The 22029-nt window shown below is 46.2% G+C and overlaps 1 protein-coding gene across 1 annotated transcript in view; it reads right to left on the bottom strand.

Moving 5' to 3' along the window:
* Positions 1-1814: 1814 nt before the first annotated feature.
* prmt3 (protein arginine methyltransferase 3) overlaps positions 1815-22029 on the bottom strand; it is a 141141-nt gene continuing 120926 nt past the window's right edge. Inside the window, exon 16 of the mRNA XM_033038674.1 lies at positions 1815-2108. Coding sequence (XP_032894565.1) covers positions 1999-2108 — 110 coding nt within the window. The 3' untranslated portion in view covers positions 1815-1998. The remainder of the gene's footprint in view (positions 2109-22029) is intronic.

Consider the following 22029-nt stretch of genomic DNA (forward strand, 5'->3'; position numbering starts at 1 on the left):
GCTGAGGCAACATTTATATATGGGAACATGAAATATAGCAACGTTTTTTAAGACATTTAGGCAGGTACTCGAATAGGAAAGGTTTAGTGGGATATGGGCTAAATGCAGGCAAATGGGACTAGCTTAGATTGCTGTACCTTGGTCGGTACGGATGAGTTGGGCTGAAGGGCCTGTTTCTGTCCTATATGTCTCTATGACTCTCCAGTAGGCAACATGAATAGCATTTTCCTCAATCACTACAATTTTCATTATAAGACCAGAATGTGGCCATTCGGCCCATCGAGTCTGCTCTGCCATTCGATCATGACTGATCTATTTTTCCCTCTCAACCCCATTCTCTTGCCTTCTCCCCATAACCTTGATGCCCTGACTAATCAACAACCTATCAATCTCCGCATTAAAAATACCCAATAGCTTGATCCCCACTGCCGTCTGTGGCAGTGAATTCCACCCTCTGACTACAGATATTCCACCTCATCCCCATTCTTAAGGTACGTCCTTTCATTCTGAGGCTGTGATTTCTGGTCCAAAATTCTCCCACTGGTGGAAACATCCTCTCCACATCCACTCTATCCAGACCTTTCAACATTCGGTAAGTTTCACTGAGGTCCGCCCTCATCCTTATTACGGGGCTGTCCCACTAACGCGACATTTCAGCGACTGTCTTCGACCTTCAAGCTCGAGGGCACTCGCCTGAAAAACGTCGAGCTGGATCGACCGTCAGCGTTGAAACCGCGAGCTGGATCGACCGACCGACCGCGCGCACACACACACACATCGTAAAGGCGGGGGCCAGGGAAACCGGGGGAACGCTGTCTGAAATTCACAACCGCGATGAAGAGGAAGGTAAAAGATGGCTGCACAGTATACGGTAAGTCCTTTAGAGGAGAGAAGGGGAGAGAAGGGGAGAGAAGGGGGGAGGGGGGGGGGGGGGGGGAAGAAGGAGGGGAGACACTTTTAAGAAGCCAGACAACTCATAATAAAGTTTAGCGGGCATTTAACATTACCGGTCGGTTTTCCTTGGTCCTGAAAACTCCAATGAGCCAATCAAAATGTCCAGTCATCGAAGGAGATTGCGTACGGCTGCCCTCGACTGCCTGTAACTACATTTGGGACGACAGATGGCACAATGGGCTAAGTGTTCGGCTGGCAACCGGAAGGTAGCCGGTTCGAATCCCGCTTGGAGTGCATACTGTCGTTGTGTCCTTGGGCAAGACACTTCACCAACCTTTGCCTGTGTGGTCGGAGGGGCCGTAGGCGCAGATTGGCAGCCACGCTTCCGTCAGTCTGCCCCAGGGCAGCTGTGGCTACAGAAGTAGCTTACCACCACCGAGTGTGACTGAGGAGTGAATGAATAATGCGATGTAAAGCGCTTTGAGTATTAGAAAGGCGCTATATAAATCCCATCCATTATTATTATTATAGTGACCCCATTCCACTGCACTATGAGTCAAAAAGAACCAAGCCGACCAATGTTTACTCGTGGAAAATGTTTCAACATGCTGAAACATTTCCCTCGACCAAACTGAGGCCGCGAGTATTCGGGAACTTCCCTCGAGCATGAAGGAGAGTTACAGTGACCTCATGGGAGCTCCTAGGACCAGGTGTCGACCATGCTGCGAGTTTGAGTCGAGGGAAAACTCTTCTAAACTCGCAGATCAGGTCACCGCAGTGGGACAGCCCCTTAAATTCTTCCACCATTGGAAACAATGTAAAATAATTCCAAGTAGCATTGAAGAGTTCTATTATAATCGACGAGACTTGTATTAATTTGACATTGATAAACTGACCCATGACTGACTAACACACAACTCTCAAGGTAAACAATTGCTTTATTCACAAAAATAAGTGGAAGTTCACAGAATCTTTTCGATTTTACTGAGTTTGCCTGTGACTAATGGATGCTCAGCTATCACATGGACATGTTGAGAACTAAATCTGTTGTAACAAACGAAACAGGAGCAAGCAGAGCTGGTGGGAGCAGAGACACACAGATTTCTACTGAAGGCTGTAGGTTTGCTTTGTGTTGTTAATTAAGATTGTTATAATCAATGATCGTGGGTCCTTTCTATTCTTGCCGCAGGTAATCCTTCCGCGTAAGACATCACCTAAAAAACAAAAGAAACGTATTATTCTATGGATACAAAAATAATAAATAGGGAACATTTTAAATGTCCATTAAAACGTCCAGTTTATGTCCATCAGCAACCGCCCATGGATCAGCCATCTTAATAACTACTCTGCCGTGGTTGGGAGACGGTGCGTGGAGGGACTGGGCTCTGTGGGGTAATTCCTGGCCAGGCTCCTCCTGCATCCCACCAGGTTCAAGGCCTGTGCTCTGTACAATAAACTAAACTAAACTGGCCGGTCCATCACAGGTACTGACCTGTCCCCACCATCAAAGGGATCTACAGGACTCACTGCCTCCAAAAAAGGCAGCCAGCATCATCAGAGACCCACACCACACTGGCCACGCTCTCATTTCACTCCTGCCATCCGGAAGAAGGTACAGGGGCCTGAAAACCGTGACCTCCAAGTTCAAGATCTGTTCCTTCCCAACAACCATCAGGCTCTTGAACACCACAAGCATCAACTAAACTATGAACGACAAACTCTCTTGGTTGCACTAAGGGCTTAGTGCATTTATTTGCACAAAAACCTGTTTTTAAACCCAAAGATGGGGAATCGAGAACCAGAGGACATAGGTTTCAGGTGAGGGGGGAAAGCACTTAATAGAAACCTGAAGGGCAACTTTTTTTTTAACACAAAAGGTGGTAGATATATGGAACGAGTTGCCCGGGGGGTGGGGGGGGGAGTCGTTGAGGCATACACTATCGCAAAGAAACATCTAGAGAGGTACAGGTACATGGATTAGAGGAGAGGGATATGGGCAGATGGGACCAGTTTAGATGGGACATGTTGGTCGGTGTGGACAAGTTGGGCCGAAGGGCCTGTTTCCATGCTGTACCACTCAATATAATATATATATATTTTTAATTTATTGGTTTATTATGAGTACTGTGTTTACAGACCTGCAAGGAAGAATTTCAATGTTCCATTTTCAGTGCATAAGACCATTAAACACTCTTAACTCTCCACTCCGCCAATGCATCAACACCACTAAAGGCCATTATCAATTTTAATTAAGTGCACCATGTAAAATTCTAACCCTCGACTATTATTCTTGAAATGAGAAGTCAAATGTAGCCCATGCAAGTAAATGATATGCACTATTGTTGCTTACAAACAGATGGCCATTGGAATCATATGGAACAACAGAAGAAATATGAGCCTACTGAAATAATTGTTTGATTATCATCGGATAATGCATTAGACTCTTCTCCGTTTATTTTGTAATTCTCTGTTTTTACAACAGCCAATATAAGGAGAGATAATAGGAATCAAGTGGAAATAATGGAAATGAATTTAGTTTAGTTTAGAGATACAGCTTGGTAACAGGCCCTTCGGCCCATCGAGTCCATACGGACCAACGCAATACTTGTTGTCCCACTTTTGCATCCTACACACCAGGGGCAATTTGCAGAATTAATCTACTAACCTATACGTCTTTGGGATAGAAACTTAGAAAATAGGTGCATGGAGGAGGCCATTCGGCCCTTCTAGCCAGCACCGCCATTCATTGCGATCATTGCTGTTCGTCCCCAATCAATAACCCGTGCCTGCCTTCTCCCTATATCCCTTGATTCTACTAGCCCCTAGATCTCTATCTAACTCTCTCTTAAATCCATCCAGTGATTTGGCTTCCACTGCCCTCTGTGGCAGGGAATTCCATAAATTCACAACTCTCTGGGTGAAAACGTTTTTACTCACCTCAGTCTTAAATGGCATCCCCTTCATAGCAAAAGGATTTGAGTATAAGAGCAGGGAGGATTTACTGCAGTTGTACAGGGTCTTGGTGAGACCGCACCTGGAGTATTGCGTACAGTTTTGGTCTCCTAATCTGAGGAAAGACATTCTTGCCATAGAGGGAGTACAGAGAAGGTTCACCAGACTGATTCCTGGTATGGCAGGACTTTCATATGAAGAAAGACTGGATAGACTCGGCTTGTACACGCTGGAATTCAGAAGATTGAGGGGGGATCTTATAGAAACTTACAAAATTCTTAAGGGGTTGGACAGGCCAGATGCAGGAAGATTATTCTCGATGTTGGGGAGTCCAGAACTAGGGGTCACAGTTTAAGGATAAGAGGGAAGTCTTTTAGGACCGAGATGAGAAAATCATTTTTTACACAGAGAGTGGTGAATCTGTGGAATTCTCTGCCACAGAAGGTAGTTGAGGCCAGATCATTGGCTATATTTAAGAGGGAGTTAGATGTGGCCCTTGTGGGATCAGGGGGTATGGAGAGAAGGCAGGGATGGGATACTGAGTTGGATGATCAGTCATGACCATATTGAATGGCGGTGCAGGCTCGAAGGACCGAATGGCCTACTCCTGTACCTATTTTCTATGTTTCTACGTTTATTCTAAGACTGTGGCCCCTGGTTCTGGACTCGCCCAACACTGGGAACATTTTTCCTGCATCTAGCATGTCCAGTCCTTTTATAATTTTATATGTTTCTACAAGATAACCCCTCATCCTTCTAAACTCCAGTGAATACAAGCCTAGTCTTTTCAATCTTTCCTCATATGACAGTCCCGCCATCCCAGGGATCAATCTCGTGAACCTACGCTGCACTGCCTCGAACACAAGGATGTCCTTCCTCAAATTAGGAGGAAACCAGAGCATCGGAGGAATGTCGGATGTCGGAGGAAACCAGAGCATCTGGATGAAACCCATGCTGTCACAGGGAGAACGTGCAAACTCCGCACAGACAGCACCCGAGGTCAGGATCGAACCTGGGTCTCTGGCGATGTGAGGCTGCAGCTCTACCTCTGCGCCACCGTGCCAATGGTGTTAATGAAATTAGGTAATAAAAGATCGTGCAAGAACAAATATTCTATTTCTGCAATATTTTTCCTATCTGCCAACCACTATATTGGAAATTACTTTAGCAAATATAATATCAGAAAGCTGTCTCTTGAAAACATTTCTGAACTGCTTGATATATAATGCCTTTTCATTGAAATATAAATGTTACTTTTACTGCATTACATGCATATTCCAATAATTAGAGACTATTTAATTGGTTCACTGAAGAAGGGTTTCGACCTGAAATGCCACCCATTCCTCCTATCCTGGTAATGGGTGCTTCCAGCTCATTTTGGTTGTGAATCACCCATGGTGCAAAAACAGGTTCAAGAAAATAAGGGAGCATAGTGCACATAGACTTTTGGTCCAAATTTAGCGTTACATCATTGGACCTCAAGTCCTCGCCCATCATCGATCACCCGTTTGCACTAGTTATGCATTATCCCACCTTCTCATCGCCCACGTAACATTAGGGACCGTTTTTACAGGGGGGCCAATTAGCCTTCGAACCTGCACATCCAAATTAACCTACGAACCCACACGTCCCAATGAGCCTACACACCCTCACGTCTTTGGGAAGTGGGAGGAAACCGGAGCACCCGGAAGAAAACCCACGCAGACGCAGGAAGAACGTGCAAATTCCACGCGGACAGCACCCGAGGTCAGGATCGAACCCGGGTCTCTGGCGCTGTGAGGCAGCAACTCTACCGCTGCGCCACCATGCCGCCCTTTGACTTTGAAGTTGACGTTCTTGGTCTCCAATCACTGCGCTCTGTTGGAACTTGCTTAAGGATTAGTGGGCAATTTCTCAGCTGTAAAGTGGCTCAGTACTGCTAATATTTCCTCTTCTTTGGACACTAGTTGGCGGGTGGGAAGGGATAGGGGATTCATGCTGTTATATATCTTGTGCCATATCACATTGACACAAGGTAAACAGGGCAGATGATTTACCCGCTGTGAATTACCCCAGCATTTTGTGTCTATCTTCAGTGTAGACCAGCATCTGCAGTTCCATCCCAAACAGATGGGTTTTTTCCCCCAGTCTTCCGCTCGTTGGAATTTCATATGAACATTGAATGCCGACAACCTTTTGTGATTAGCTCTCAGTGGAACCTATGCCTACTTACTCAGTTTAATTGGGCTTGAGGTCTTTAAATCTTTGAATTGACTCTAAGATTTTTCATCACGTGTCAGCTGGAAGCAGAAAAATCTTCATCGCCATTAACATAAAAATCAAAGCACAAATGATATCAAAAGGAGAGATGAAATGTTGCCCGTAGTGAGGCTGGATTAGGCTGAAACCACAATAAATTAGCCTGTCCCACTGTTAATTTCCCACAATGGTAATCTCCTTCATGCAACTTGCACACCTTTTTAATTCTCTCACAGTTAGCCGGTTATAAACTCTCGTTGTCAGATGTGCTGTTTAGAAGTGATAGCAAGCATTAGTGTCCCAAAATGGAAATGCTTTGCTCAGTTTAATGAACCTGGATGACTATCACTTCCGTCTTCTCTTTGTAAACTGGCATAACATTTTATAAGCCTGCCACCAAAAGTTTCAATTATAGAAACATCGAAAACAGGTGCAGGAGGAGGCCCTTCGGCCCTTCCAGCCAGCACCGCCATTCATTGTGATCATGGCTGATCGTCCCCAATCAATAACCCGTGCCTGCCTTCTCCCCATATCCCTTGATTCCACTAGCCCCTAGAGCCCTATCTAACTCTCTCTTAAATCCACCCAGTGATTTGGCCTCTGGGTGAAAACGTTTTTTCTCACCTCAGTCTTAAATGGCCTCCCCTTTTATTCTAAGACTGTGGCTCCTGGTTCGGGACTCGCCCAACATTGGGAACATTTTTCCTGCATCTAGCTTGTCCAGTCCTTTTATAATTTTATATGTTTCTATAAGATCCCCCTCATCCTTCTAAACTCCAGTGAATACAAGCCTAAGCCACACTGTGTTCATCATGCTTGAACCTTGGTGATAGACACCAGCGGGGAAGTATGCAGCTGAGATCCATCCACAGCTGCATATTTCCTTTGGTTTAGGTTTCAGTTTAATTTAGAGATGGGGGTCAAGGAAAGAGAGTTCACGTCGCGGCCCTGTTTCCACCAATCTTTCCACCACCGCGCACAAGAAGCGACAAGACAGACACCATTGTATGCAGACGCTTAGAAGTGTGTTCAACTTTGACTTCTAATCTTGTGTGAAATTTAGAGATACAGCATTGAAACAGGCCCTTTGGCCCACCAAGTCCATGCCGACCATCGATCACCCGTTCACAATAAGATCTCATTGAAACATATAAGATTATTAAGGGTTTGGACACGCTAGAGGCAGGAAACATGTTCCCGATGTTGGGGGAGTCCAGAACCAGGGGCCACAGTTTAAGAATAAGGGGTAAGCCATTTAGAACGGAGACGAGGAAACACTTTTTCTCACAGAGTGGTGAGTCTGTGGAATTCTCTGCCTCAGAGGGCGGTGGAGGCAGGTTCTCTGGATGCTTTCAAGAGAGAGCTAGATAGGGCTCTTAAAGATAGTGGAGTCAGGGGATATGGGGAGAAGGCAGGAACGGGGTACTGATTGGGGATGATCAACCATGATCACTTTGAATGGCGGTGCTGGCTCGAAGGGCCAAATGGCCTACTCCTGCACCTATTGTCTATTGTCTATTGACACTAGTTCTATGGTATTCCCAGTTTCGCATCCCACACACTAGGGGCAATTTACGGAGGCCAATTAACCTACAAACCTTGTCCGTCTTTGGGATGTGGGAGGAAACCTGGGCACTCGTAGGGAACCCACGCGGTTATGGGGAGAACGTGCAAACTCCGTACAGACAGCACCCATGGTCAGGATCGAACCCGGGTCCCTGCCGTTGTAAGGCTGCAACCCTATCAGCTGTGCCACCGTGCCTCTGCAAACTGCCCAGAAATTAGCTTGAGGACTCGCACAATAAGAAGACAAACATTGGATGAGGATTAGACCATAACTCCTCTCGAACTCAAGCTGCCATTAATGAAGATCGTGACCAGTATAAAAACTAGACGTAACTTCACTTCCCTGCCTGTTGCTGCGATCCCAGGCTACGGTATTTGTGTGGCTCAGCTCCTGGATTAGCAGCTAGAGTTATGCTGCATCGACCGACAATCGTGAGTTCGATACCCAATGCTGCAGCTGGTGAACTGATGAAGGCCAACGTACCCAAAAGCACTTCTTGACTAACAGAATAATACTCAGACATCTGCTCATTATTACTCTCTATCTATCATTTGCAGGGGGAGGGGGGGGGGGGGGGGGAGAAATGCGACACTGCAACTTTCCATACTGGAACAAAAGCAAAATTCTGCAGGTGTCAAAAACCTGAAATGAAAACAGAAAATGCAAGAAATATCTGGCAGGTCGGGCAGCATCAGTGAAGAATCAAAATGAATGCTGCAAGTTGCATTGCTTACATCTGCACTGTTCTTAGGTTTAGGTTCAGGTTTGCTACTATCACATGTACTGAGGCACAGTACAAAGCTTGATGTTGCATGCTTTTGAAGCAGATCACATAATGCTATATATAAATGCAATCCAAGCATAGTCAAGTACAACAGGTAGAGCAAGGGGGAAGATACAGAGTGCAGAATATAGTTCTCAGCATTGTAGCGCACCAGTTCCAGAGACAAAGTCCAATGTCCGCAATGGGGTAGAGGTGAATCGGACAGCATCTTCGCTTCTTTAAAGGACCATTCAGAAGCCGGATAACAGCAGATTTTGTCAGCTTCTAGGACGCTTGTCCAGGGATAGTTGGATTTTGCTGAATGATCAATAATCTTTTCTTGACTATAAAGCTGTACTTGTACGATCTCTAATTACCAAGCAGGAGCTAGTGTTTTAATTAAACACTGGTTATGCCAACATATCGCAGAATCTAACTCCCAACATTTCGCTTTGAATTAAGTTACTGATTTCTCGTTTGCAGAGCATGTCCCAATGGGGAAGAACATAGTTTATAACACTGTGCATTTCATTAAATGCAAACATTACAGAGAAAAGACAGAGGGACTATGTATTTATAGCTGCAATGCTCCCATTCAGCAGAATGGATTACAGGTACATTATATAAATGTAAATGATTCATGGAATACTCTTTCTTCATGACTTGAATTGTAAAATGCTAAAATAACTAGGTGAAATCTTACTACAGTCCACCAACTCCAATCCCAACAGGTTAAAACGCATTCAGTAGGGGCGGCACGGTGGCGCAGCGGTAGAGTTGCCGCCTTAGAGCGCTAGAGACCCGGGTTCGATCCTGACTATGGATGCTGTCTGTACGGAGTTTGCACGTCCCCCCCCCCCCCCCCGTGACCTGCGTGGGTTTTCACCGGGATCTCGGGTTTCCTCCCACACTCCAAAGACGTACTGTATAAGCTTGTGGGCTAGTTGGCTTCGGTAAAATTGTAAATTGCCCCTAGTGTGTGTGGGATAGCGTTAGTGTGCAGGGATAGCAGGGCGGCGTGGACTCGACGGGCCGAACGGCCTGTTTCCGCGCAGTATGTCTGCCTAAAGTAAAAATCAAAGCAAGGCTTATAATTTTATTGGTTATGCCTTAAATTAAACTTATTTATGTATAAATTGAATTGCTTAGAAAAGCTATTTGCTTGAAGTAAGACTGCTTTGATGTATTTTTTCCATTATCATTATGGCAAACCATAGCTAATTAATCTGAAGTTCTGTTGTGAGAGATTGTGATGTAAATCTGATGAAGTACTTTGGTAGCTGCATCTGCTTCCTCTTACAATCCACATTCTCCATAAAAAAACACAGTCATAGTGTCACAGTGTGGAAACAGGCCCTTCGGCCCAACTTGCCCACGCCAGCCAACACGTCCCACCCACGCTAGTCCCACCTACCTGTGCTTGGCCCATATCCCTCCAAACCTGTCCTATCACCTGTCTATAACTGTTTCTTAAAGGGAGTAACGTTTAACGCAAGATAAATAGACAATAGGTGCAGGAGTAGGCCATTCGGCCCTTCAAGCCAGCACCGCCAGTCAATGTGATCATGGCTGATCATCCCCAATCAGTAACCCTGTTCCTGCCTTCTCCCCATATCCCCTGACTCCACTATCTTTAAGAGCCCTATCTCGCTCTCTCTTGAAAGTATCCAGAGAACCGGCCTCCACTGCCCTCTGAGGCAGAGAAATCCACAGACTCACAATTCTCTGTGAGAAAAAGTGTTTCCTCGTCTCCGTTCTAAATGGATTTCCCCTTATTCTCAGTAGCCAGTAAAGGCCGATCAAGATACTCCGAGGGTCACCAATCAGGTAGAGAGTAGGTCAGGACGGCTCTCTAGTTGTGGTAGGATGGTTCTGTTTAGTTTGGTTTAGTTTAGAGATACAGCGCGGAAACAAGGCCATCCGCACTGATTAGCGATCCTCGCACAGTAACACTACCCTACACACACAAGGGACAATTTACATTTATACCAAACCAATTAACCGAAAACCTGCACGTCTTTGGAGTGTGAGGGGAAAACGGATATCTCAGAGAAAACCCACGCAGGTCACGGGGAGAACATCCAACCTCCCTACAGACAGCACCCATGGTCAGGATCGAACCCAGGTCTCTGGCGCTATGAGGCAGCAACTCTACCGCTGCGCCACTGTGCCACCATGTTGTTTTAGTACCAACCTCAACTACCTCCTCTGGCAGCTTGTTCCATACACCCACCGCCCTCTGTGTGGAAAAAGCTACCCCTCAGTTTCCTATCTAATCTTTGCTCCCTCACCTTTATCCTATGTCCTCTGGCCCTGGCTAAACGGCTCTGTGCATTCACCCTATCTAGACAGGATAGGCAGAAGGTTGGAACGAAGGCCAGAGATTACCACCCGAAGGTGTGAGACAAAAGGATTGAAGAGCAGCGAATTGTGAAGCCAGAGGAAGGAATGTGGGTGGAGGGGGGGATGGGGAGGGGAAAATAGGTGTGAGTCCCGGTGAAGCACAGTGGAGGGGGGGGTGGGGGGGGAGGAAGAAAGAGGGGGATGTGTGGTAGAAAGGGCAGGGATGCTGGGGGGGTTGAAAACAGTGGGTTAGCATGGAACTAGTGTGAACGGGCGATCGCTGGTCGGCGTGGACTCGGTGGGCCAAAGGGCCTGTTTCCCCGCTGTAACTTTCAATCGATCACTGAGACACACTAACTTAAAAATTGTCACATGAACTGCTCCAAGCCGAATTCAGTACGGGCTACAGAATTTGGGCGGCACGGTGGCGCAGCGGTAGAGTTGCTGCCTTACAGCGCCAGAGACCCAGGTTCGATCCTGACTACGGGTGCTGTCTGTAAGGAGTTTGTACGTTCCCCCCCCCCCCCCCCCCGTGAACTGCGTGGGTTTTCCCCGGGACCTCCGGTTTCCTCCCGCACTCCAAAGACGTGCAGGTTTGTAGGTTAATTGGCTTGGTGTAATTGTAAATTGTCACTAGTGTGTGTCGGGTAGTGTTAGTGTGCGGGGATCGCTGGTCGCTGTGGGCCGAAGGGCCTGTTTCCGCGCTGTATCTCTGAACTAAACTGAAGTAAATGTATTCAACAGATGATGTTGTGCATCTGTTACATTTATCCTTGCACAATGATTACCAAAATAACAGCTTGAGACTTTCAATAGACAATAGGTGCAGGAGTAGGCCATTTGGCCCTTCGAGCCAGCACCGCCATTCATTGTGATCATGGCTGATCATCCTCAATCAGTACCCCGTTCCTGCCTTCTCCCCATATCCCCTGACCGCTATCTTTAAGAGCCCTATCTAGCTCTCTCTTGAAAGTGTCCAGAGAACCGGCCTCCACCGCACTCTGAGGCAGAGAATTCCACAGACTCACCACTCTCTGTGTGAAAAAGTGTTTCCTCGTCTCCGTTCTAAAAAAAAGTTTCCCAACTTCAATTTCCATTTTTGTAATAGATCAGTTAACAGGGTCTTTAAGAAGGAACTGCAGATGCTGGAAAATCGAAGGTAGACACAAAAAATGCTGGAGAAACTCAGCGGGTGCAGCAGCATCTATGGAGTGAAAGAAATTGGCAACGTTTCGGGCCGAAACCCTTCTTCAGTTAACAGGGTCGATGGTCTCTGATCAGATGTTTGCTCTTGCCACGATCAATAAACCTGGAGGTGGCGTTTGAAAATAGTCAGGCAGCTTGGCTTCCAACACTGGGCCTGTGCCAACATGACAAAGTAGACCACAGATCATTTCGCTACATTAAACACAATTATTAATGTTGGCTGCTCTCGTATCCAATTCAGGTCGGAACAAATGAATGTTACCTGGAAAAATCAGACTCCTCCACTTGACAGCTTGCACCATTCCGCTGTTCTGCACTTGTCAGCGTAATTATTGGTATATTTATCATAATTCTATGCCAAAGAGTCAACAGTGTTTTCTTGCCATCAGCCCCGAAACGGAAAATTATATTCCAACGAGCAGCAGCTCAACAGACATCAGTGTTTAAGATCCAGACTCAGAGTGCTGGAGTAACTCGGAGGGTCGGGCAGCATCTCTGGAGAACAAGCATGGGTGATGTTTCAGGCCCGGACCCTTCTTCCGACTGAATAATCTTTTGACCAAACCGATTCTGACCCCGAAACGTCACCCATCCTTTTTCTCGAATTGTGCTCGCCACGCGGTCACAGGGAGAACGTGCAAACTCCGTACAGACAGCAACCGAGGTCAGGATCGAACCCGGGACTCTGGCGCCAGACAACATCTCTATCAGCTATGCCATTGTGACAGCCATGATGTGTTACAATAGATTACAATCTTGTGATGAGCGTGAATGTGTCGACAGACTGCCCCCTTCTGATACAATGCCTCAGTAAGCCTTCACAGCGGCGTAGCGGTAGAGTTGCTGCCTTACAGCGCCAGAGACCCGGGTTCAATCCCAACTACGGGTGCTGCCTGCACGGAGTTTGCACGTTCTGCCCGTGACCTGCGAGGGTTTCCTCTGGTTTGTAGGTGAATTGGCTTCTGCAAATTGCAAATCGTCCCTCAGTGTGCGTAGGATAGTGCTAGTGTGCGGGGCGATCGCCGGGCGGCGCGGGCTCGATGGGCCGAAGGACCTGTTTCCACGCTGTATCTCTAAAGAACTAAAAAAGTAAAGATTTCTGCCACTGACACAGAATCAAAGAAGCGTTAGACTGCCCTTTGAAGTGAACGAAATCCTTAGCAGCCCAGGCACGGAGGAGCACATGTAATCAGGGCTCCGTGTTGGTGCAGGTTGCTCTGGGAATAATCCTGAGCTGAAAGGCTTTTGCCGCATCAAGTTTACTGCAGTGAAAACAGGCTGTGGGTTATGCTTCACAACCACACAGCTGAATCTCTGCATCCGCACCGGACTGATGCTCAATGCCAAAGGCAATGATTTATCACGAGTCAGCAATTATGGAAATCTTTCCAAAACGTAAAGAAATCAAAGCCCCCACCCCCCTCCTACTGCCCCCGAAAAGATGAGAGATGAGAATAGTTGAGGGTTGGTTGATAGTGACTGGCAAGCGAAGGGCAGGCAAGGGTAACTTGCACAGGGTTGTACGGAGGAAGCAATGTGGAGTGATAAATACACCTATTGGAGGGAGGAGGAGATATCGAGTGAAACTTACTTTCAGCAGCACAGCAGATATGTAAACATAGTAAACTGCGGACCCCTTAATAAACAACAACAAAAGTTCAGTATATACTAGACCAAGTGGGACCCGTTGGGGGGGGGGAGCCTGCGGCGTCACACACACTAACCACCCCCCCCCCCCCACACACACTAACCACCCCCCCACACACACTAACCACCCCCCACACACACACACACTCCCCACCCCCCCCACACACACTAACCACCCCCCACACACACACACACTAACCACCCCCCCCTCCCACACACTAACCACACACACACACACCAACCACCCCCCTTGATATTATATTAATATTATTAATTTGCTCCTTTTACCCCATCCTCCGCTATATCCACTCACGCATAGCCCCCCGCTCGCAGGCGGGGCTAGAGAGAGGGAGAGGGAGGGAAGCAGAGAGAGAAGGCAGAGAGAGAGAGGGCAGAGAGAGAGAGGGGGCAGAGAGAGAGGGAGAGGGGCAGAGAGAGAGAGAGGGGCAGAGAAAGAGAGGGGCAGAGAGAGAGAGGGGCAGAGAGAGACAGAGAAAGAGAGAGAGGAGCAGAGAGGGACACTGCTGAGTGTTAGTGTGAGTGTGTGTATATATATAAATGGTTTAATAGCACTTTATATATATATATATATATATGTGTGTGTGTGTGTCTGTGCGGGTGTGCGTGTGTGTGTATAAATATATGCACGCATATACATATATATACACACACACACATATGTACACGCATAATCCAAGTTGAAATTTACATTCTTCACATTCTTCAGATGGAAGAAGGGTCTCGACCCGAAAAGTCACCCATTCCGTCTCTCCAGAGATGCTGCCTGTCCCGCTGAGTTACTCCAGCATTTTGTGTCTACCCACATTTATATACACATGTGTATGCACAAACATTGAAGGATCTGACTCTTCAGCTTGCAATGTTTGTGCTGAACATGATGCTTTGTTAAACTGATCTCATCTGCCCGTGACATATCCCTCCATTCCCTGCCCTTCCATGCGCCCATCGGAAAGCCTCTAAAATGCCACAATCGTATCTGCCTCCTCCACCACCACCACCACCACCACCAACCCTGGCAGCGCGTTCCAATTGAAAATCAGGTTACGTATTAGACAATAGACAATAGGTGCAGGAGTAGGCCATTCGGCCCTTCGAGCCAGCACAGCCATTCAATGTGATCATGGCTGATCATCCACAATCAGTACCCCGTTCCTGCCTTCTCCCCATATCCCCATAAGAGACCTATCTAGCTCTCTCTTGAAAGTATCCAGAGAACCGGCCTCCACCGCCCTCTGAGGCAGAGAATTCCACAGACTCACAACTCTCTGTGTGAAAAAGTGTGTCCTCGTCTCCGTTCTAAATGGCTTAACCCCTTATTCTTAAACTGTGGCCCCTGGTTCTGGACTCCCCCAACATCGGGAACATGTTTCCTGCCTCTAGCGTGTCCAAACCCTTATTGGGGTTCCAGATGAGAAGTGCATCCATCTTAGGAATAAGGATAAGGATAGGAATAGGATTTCAGAATAAGGAGACGAGGAAACACTTTTTCTCACAGAGAGTGGCGAGTCTGTGGAATTCTCTGCCTCAGAGGGCGGTGGAGGACGGTTCTCTGGGTGCCTTCAAGAGAGAGCTAGATAGGGCTCTCAAAAATAGCGGAGCCAGGGAATATGGGGAGAAGGCAGGAGCGGGGTACTGATGGGGGATGATCAGCCATGATCACATTAAATGGCGGTGCTGGCTTGAAGGGCCGAATGGCCTACTCCTGCACCTATTGTCTATTGTCTATCTTCTGCGGAAGTTCAGCCTTCACTTTATAACCATATAACAATTACAGCACGGAAAACAGGCCATCTCGGCCCTTCAAGTCCGCGCCGAACACTTATTTTCCCCTAGTCCCATCTACCTGCGCTCAGACCATGATTTTGAATGAATGGGGAAAATACTGGGTTGAACAAAAGTAAAAAAACAATCATGGGTAACTCCTCTGGGCAGCAAAGCAGCGTGGTGGATGGAGCTGCCTTGTACATTTCCAGGAGGGAATCTCCGAGCTGGGTTTAAGAGGAACCGCATAATACAGGAGGTGAGAAGAGCAATTTGTCAATGTCATTTTGATCAAACATGACTGATGTTTTGTTTCCTGCAGCCCTGGCGCTGCTGGATGCACGAGCGCAGAGAGAGAGTCGTGCGGAGGTTCGGTTACATCACCCAGTCTTATCATGAACCATCAGCGTTGCACTCGATTGCCGCATGTAGATTAATAGGGAATTGGAATTCGTTAAAGGCACAACAATGGCGTGGTGAATTCATGTACCGGTGGGTGGGTGGGTGGGTGGGCAGCAAACAGCTTCTCTCATTCTTCCCCCGCTACGACAAAGAGTTTGGCTGAAAACAGTGCGCAAAAGCGTCAATGGATGAACAATTATATTAAAGTGAAGGCAATATGCATACGCATCACTTGACAATGGCTGGCTTGACAGACACACTGAACAGGCAGAAAGGCAACAGAGTATGTAAAATCACAATATAATGCCCAATGTCTCCGGGGACGATTTCAGATCAAAGACGTGGTGCGTTGGAGGGGGAATTAAATACCTCCAGGACACAGCGACAATTTTAAAGCCACGAACAGTAACGATGCTTTAGACACAAAATGTTGGAGCATCTCAACGCACAGGGCCTCTGAGAGGAATTTTATCAGTGGGTACAAAGTTTCTTTCGGGCCCCCCTTCCCTTCTCCGTTAGTCATCCTGTTTTTATCCACTACGGTTTGATGCCATGAGCCTGTAAGGCCAAAAAGGGGTACGGAAGATGAGAGAGGGGTGGAATGGAGCGCTCAGTTGATTTTCTGCATTTGAGGCCTTATGCTCCTAGACTCCCTCCATGACAAATATAAATAAATATAAATTAAATAAAAGGATCAGAGAGAAGAAAGCACTTTTGTTGTGAACATCTTTGTTTATGCTACAGTACTGATAAGGAGAAAGAATTCACATTGAAGCCTCCTTTTAAATTTCAATGCAGATCAGATCATCAGAAGAGTCTCAGTGGGACAGGCAGCATCTCAGGAGAGAAGGAATGGGTGACGTTTCGGGCCGAGACCCTTCCTCAGACCAATATCGACTCGAAACGTCACACCCATTCCTTCTCTCCAGAGATGCTGCCTGTCCCGCTGAGTCACTCCAACATTTTGTGTCGACCTTCGATTGAAACCAGCATCTGCAGTTCTTTCCTGCACACTATGCAGGCCACTTTCAAAGATGAGAATGCCAAATAATGGTTTAAAAAGGCGTTAAACAAAACTTTCAATGTCTAATGAAAGTAGCCAAAGAATTTGGGCAAAGAAAAGGTCTTATTGTGGCTGAATGGGAGATGCCAGAGAGTAATGGTGGATGGCTGTTTGTCAGGTTGGAGGCCGGTGACTAGTGGGGTGCCTCAGGGATCTGTGTTGGGTCCACTGTTGTTTGTCATGTACATCAATGATCTGGATGATGGTGTGCTAAATTGGATTAGGAAGTATGCAGATGATACTAAGATAGGTGGTGTTGTGGATAATGAAGTAGATTTCCAAAGTCCACAGAGAGATTTAGGCCATTTGGAAGAATGGGCTGAAAGATGGCAGATGGTGTTTAATGCTGATAAGTGTGAGGTGCTACATCTTGGCAGGACAAATCAAAATAGGACGCATATGGTAAATGGTAGCGAATTGAGGAATGCAGTTGAACAGAGGGATCTAGGAATAACTGTGCATAGTTCCCTGAAGTTGGAATCTCATGTGGATAGGGTGGTAAAGAAAGCTTTTGGTGTGATGACCTTTATAAATCAGAGCATTGAGTATAGAAGTTGAGATGTAATGTTAAAATTGTACAAGGCATTGGTGAGGCTAATTCTGGAGTATGGTGTACAATTTTGGTCGCCTAATTATAGGAAGGATGTCAACAAAATAGAGAGAGTACAGAGGATATTTACTAGAATGTTGCCTGGGTTTCAGCAACTAAGTTACAGAGAAAGGTTGAACAAGTTAGGTCTTTATTCTTTGGAGCGCAGAAGGTTAAGGGGGGATTTGATAGAGGTCTTTAAAATGATGAGAGGGATAGACAGAGTTGACGTGGATAAGCTTTTTCCATTGAGAGTAGGGACGATTCAAACAAGAGGACATAACTTGAGAATTAAGGGTCAGAAGTTTAGGGGTAACATGTGGGGAAACTTCTTTACTCAGATAGTGGTAGCTGTGTGGAATGAGCTTCCAGTGGAAGTGGTGGAGGCAGGTTCGATTTTATCATTTAAAAATAAATTGGATAGGTATATGGACGGGAAAGGAATGGAGGGTTATGGTCTGAGTGCAGGTAGATGGGGCTAGGAGAAAATAAGTGTTCGGCACGGACTTGAAGGGCCGAGATGGCCAGTTTTCCGTGCTGTAATTGTTATATGGTTATTTATTTCCAATGAAGCAAACTCTTTAGAGTAATCATGTGGTAATATTAAAGTTCTTCCCAAGGATCCAAGGAGAGGTAGCTGAATGGATAGCAAATTGGCTCCATGGAAGGAAGCAGAAGGTGATGATGGAAGGTTGCTTCATGGACTGGTCTGCCTCTGGGTTCATTGCTGGGCCCATTACTGTTTGTCATCTACATCAATCATTTGGATGAGAACATACAGGGCAAGATTAGCGAGTTTGCTGATGAAACAAAGGGTTAGTGGTTTTGCAGATAGTGAAGATGGTTGTGAACGATTGCTGCAGGATCTTGATCGGTTGGCCAGTTGGGCTGAGGAATGGTTGATGGAATTTAATACAGAGAAGTGTGAGGTGATACATTTTGGGACATCGAACAAGGGCAGGACCTACACAGTGAATGGTAGGCCTCTGGGTATTGTTGTAGAGCAGAGGGATCTAGGAGTACAGGTGCATGGTTCCTTGAAGGACGAGTCGCGGGTAGATAAGGTGGTCAAAAAGGCTTTTGGCACTTTGGCCTTCATCAGTCAGAGTATTGAGTATAGAAGTTGGGAGGTCATGTTGCAGTTGTATAAGACATTCAGAATATTGTGTTCAGTTCTGGGCACCATATTATATGGAAGATGTTGTCAAGCTTGAAAGGGTTCAGTGAAGATGTTGCCAGGATGTTGCCAGGCCTAGAGGGTGTGAGCTATGGGGACAGGTTGAGTAGGCTGGGTCTCTATTCCTTGGAGCGCAGGAGGATGAGGGGTGATCGTATAGAGTTGTACAAAATCATGAGAGGAATAGATCGGGAATATGCACAGAGTCTCTTGCCCAGAGTCGGAGAATCTATGACCAGAGGACATAGGTTCATGGTGAAGGGAAAAAGATTTAATAGGAATCTGAGGGGTAAATCTTTCACACATAGGGTGGTGGGTGTATGGAACAAGCAGCCAGAGGAGGTCGTTGAGGCTGGGACTATCCCAACGTTTAGGAAACAGTAGGACAGGTACATGGATAGGACAGGTTTGGAGGGATATGGACCAAGCGCAGGCAGGTGGGACTAGTGTAGCTGGGACATGTTGGCTGGTGTGGGCAAGTTGGGCCAAAGGGCCTGTTTCCACACTGTATCACACTATGACTCTATGAGTAATAATTGTGGGGCTGGTTTTATTTATTATGTATGTTTTAGTTTTGTTAAATATGTTGCATTTACAAATTTGTATTAACACATTTTTTGTTTAACAGATGCTTTCCAATGTGCCTTGGTACACGTGACAATACATTAAAGTAATTATTCTATTGAAACTACCCCTTCCGTCAAAACCAAATGAACAATTCTACACTTATAATAATCCAGGGGAATTAAAAATTCGATCAACAAAGAACAATAATGGGGAAGTCATTTTGATATCATGTTTAGTTAAATTTAGTTTTGAGATACAGTGTGGAAACAAGCCCTTCGGCCCTCCGGGTCGACACTGACCAGTGATCCCCGCACACTATAAAGCCCCTGTCCCACTTCGGAGACCTAAACAGCAACCTCTGGCGACCTTGCCCACCACCCAAGGTTTCCATGAGGTCTCTGGAGGTTTTGGTCACTCTCCCTAATGGTGGAAAGTGGTTTCCGCGTGGACGAGGCTTCATCTAGGTTGCTGCTATTTTTTCATGATGATTAAAACCAGCCTCGACTAAAAATAGGTTGCCGTTTTAAAAATCGATCATTTTTTAGTCGCAGGTCTAGTCGAAGCCGGTTTTCTTCATAGTTGAGGAAGGTTTTCAACATATGCGTGGGAGGTGGTAGGAGGTTGCAGGTCACCTCGACCTTGATTTTTTTTTGGGTGGCGGGCAAGGTCACCAGAGTTTGCTGTTTAGGTCTCCTAAGTGGGACAGGGGCTTTAACACTATCCTACACACACTAGGGACAATTTTACATTTATACCAAGCCAATTAACCTACAAACCAGTATGTCTTGGAGTGTGGGAGGAAACCGAAGATGTCGGAGAAAATCCACGCAGGTAAGGGGGAGAACGTACAAACTCCGTACAGACAGCACCCGTAGTCAGGATCGAACCCGGGTCTCTGACGCTGTAAGGCAGCAACTCTACCAATAATAAGAAATTAGTTTATTCTAACTTCAGTTCACCGTCAATATCGGCATCATTTTATGTCCAACATTGTCAACTCATACTAATTTCATATTTCCAGCCTGCAACAGCATGCTTCAGTTCACGTGGAACATTTGATTTTAAACCTGTGTCACCACTAACATGGGAAGCATTATTAGTAAGCATTAACAAAGCGTTAAATATTGGGGCAGCCACGGTGGCGAAGCGGTAGAGTTGCTGCCGCACAGCGAATGCAGCGCCGGAGACCCGGGTTCTACGGGTGCTGCCTGTACGGAGTTTGCACGTTCTCCCCGTGACCTGCGTGGATTTTCTACGAGATCTTCGGTTTCTTCCCACGCTCCAAAGACGCACAGGTTTGCAGGTTAATTGGCTTGGTAAATGTTTTTTTAAAATTGTCCCTCGTAGATGCGGAATAACGTTAATGTGTGGGGATCGCTGGTCAGCATGGACCCAGTGGGCCGAAGGGCCTGTTTCCACGCTGTATCTCTACACTAAACTAAACATTAACTTACATCTGTCAGGATAAGTTATGGTATCACTGAATGATTTTCCATGCAAATGATGAAACACATTTTGCAGCCTCCTTTATTTTTTTAACTACTAAACAAATCTTAATAATTATCAATAAATTCAGGAGTGCAATTTATGCATTAATACGGGCAAAATATTAGAGACATTATTGTGATTTTCTTTTCTCCAAACATCTCATGACAAAATTTCAAACAAATCTTTCAACACTGTTTTGTATTTCTGATTGCTACCTATTACAGGGCATAACAGGGTTCCATCGGACAACAGCCTCCTCATATTTGATATACGTTGAAGACGCATCCTGGCATAAATCAAATGTTGCCTCAATATCCAGCTAGACAATTCTCTCAATTTCAAAGGAGTTCTGAGCCCAAATCGAAGATGGACACAAAAAAGCTGGAGTAACTCAGCGGGGCAGGCAGCATCTCTGGAGTGAAGGAATGGGTGACGTTTCGGGTCGAGACCCTTCTTCGGTCCTCGACCCATTCCTTCTCCCTGGAGCTGCTGCCTGCCCCGCTGAGTTACTCCAGTATTTTATGTCCATCTTTGGTGTAAACCAGCATCTGCAGTTCCTTCCTTCATAAATCAAAACTTGTCTCAATATAAGTAATCGAGCTTGGAAATTCTCTCAATTTTAGAGGATTTCTGAGCCCGAATCGCCAAAATGGATGAACGACAGTCCAAGTGAAAGATTACTTCTCAGCGGGAGAAAGAAAACTGATGACAGAAAGAAATAAGTTGGGGGGGGGGGTGGGTGTGTTGACATATCGAAGAAATTTCTCGAAGGCGATAGAGTTGCAGCTGAACGGTTCGTGGAAGGAATTTGTTTAAGAAGGAACTGCAGATGCTGGAAAATCGAAGGTACACAAAAAAGCTGGAGAAACTCAGCGGGTGCAGCAGCATCTATGGAGTGAAGGAAATAGGCAACGTTTCGGGCCGAAACCCTTCTTCAGACTGATGGGGGGTGGGGGGTGAGGGGTGCGGGGAGAAGAAAGGAAAAAGGAGGAGGAGCCCGAAGGCTGGGGGATGGGAGGAGACAGCAGGAGGGCTGAGGAAGGGGAGGAGACAGCAAGGACTAACAAAATTGGGAGAATTCAACGCTCAAGGTTCTTGAAAGGAAAGCTTCCGGCCTGCCCCCCTGCCCATTAGAAGGTAAACACCACCCGATAACTCAAACTAAATGAAGGTTTAATTTTAGTGCTCTTACATATTTACGCTGCCACGGCTAAAAGGCCGATGTATATAAGACCAAAACACTTTTTAATCAAAGCACAAAGTATGCATACAAACACGAGGACTGCTGGTTAAACAAAGACAGTGGGCTGTAACCATTTTTAATTATTGCTGAGTCTGATCAAGGGAAACC

Source organism: Amblyraja radiata, chromosome 20 (assembly GCF_010909765.2).
Source record: "Amblyraja radiata isolate CabotCenter1 chromosome 20, sAmbRad1.1.pri, whole genome shotgun sequence".
Classification (NCBI taxonomy): domain Eukaryota; kingdom Metazoa; phylum Chordata; class Chondrichthyes; order Rajiformes; family Rajidae; genus Amblyraja; species Amblyraja radiata.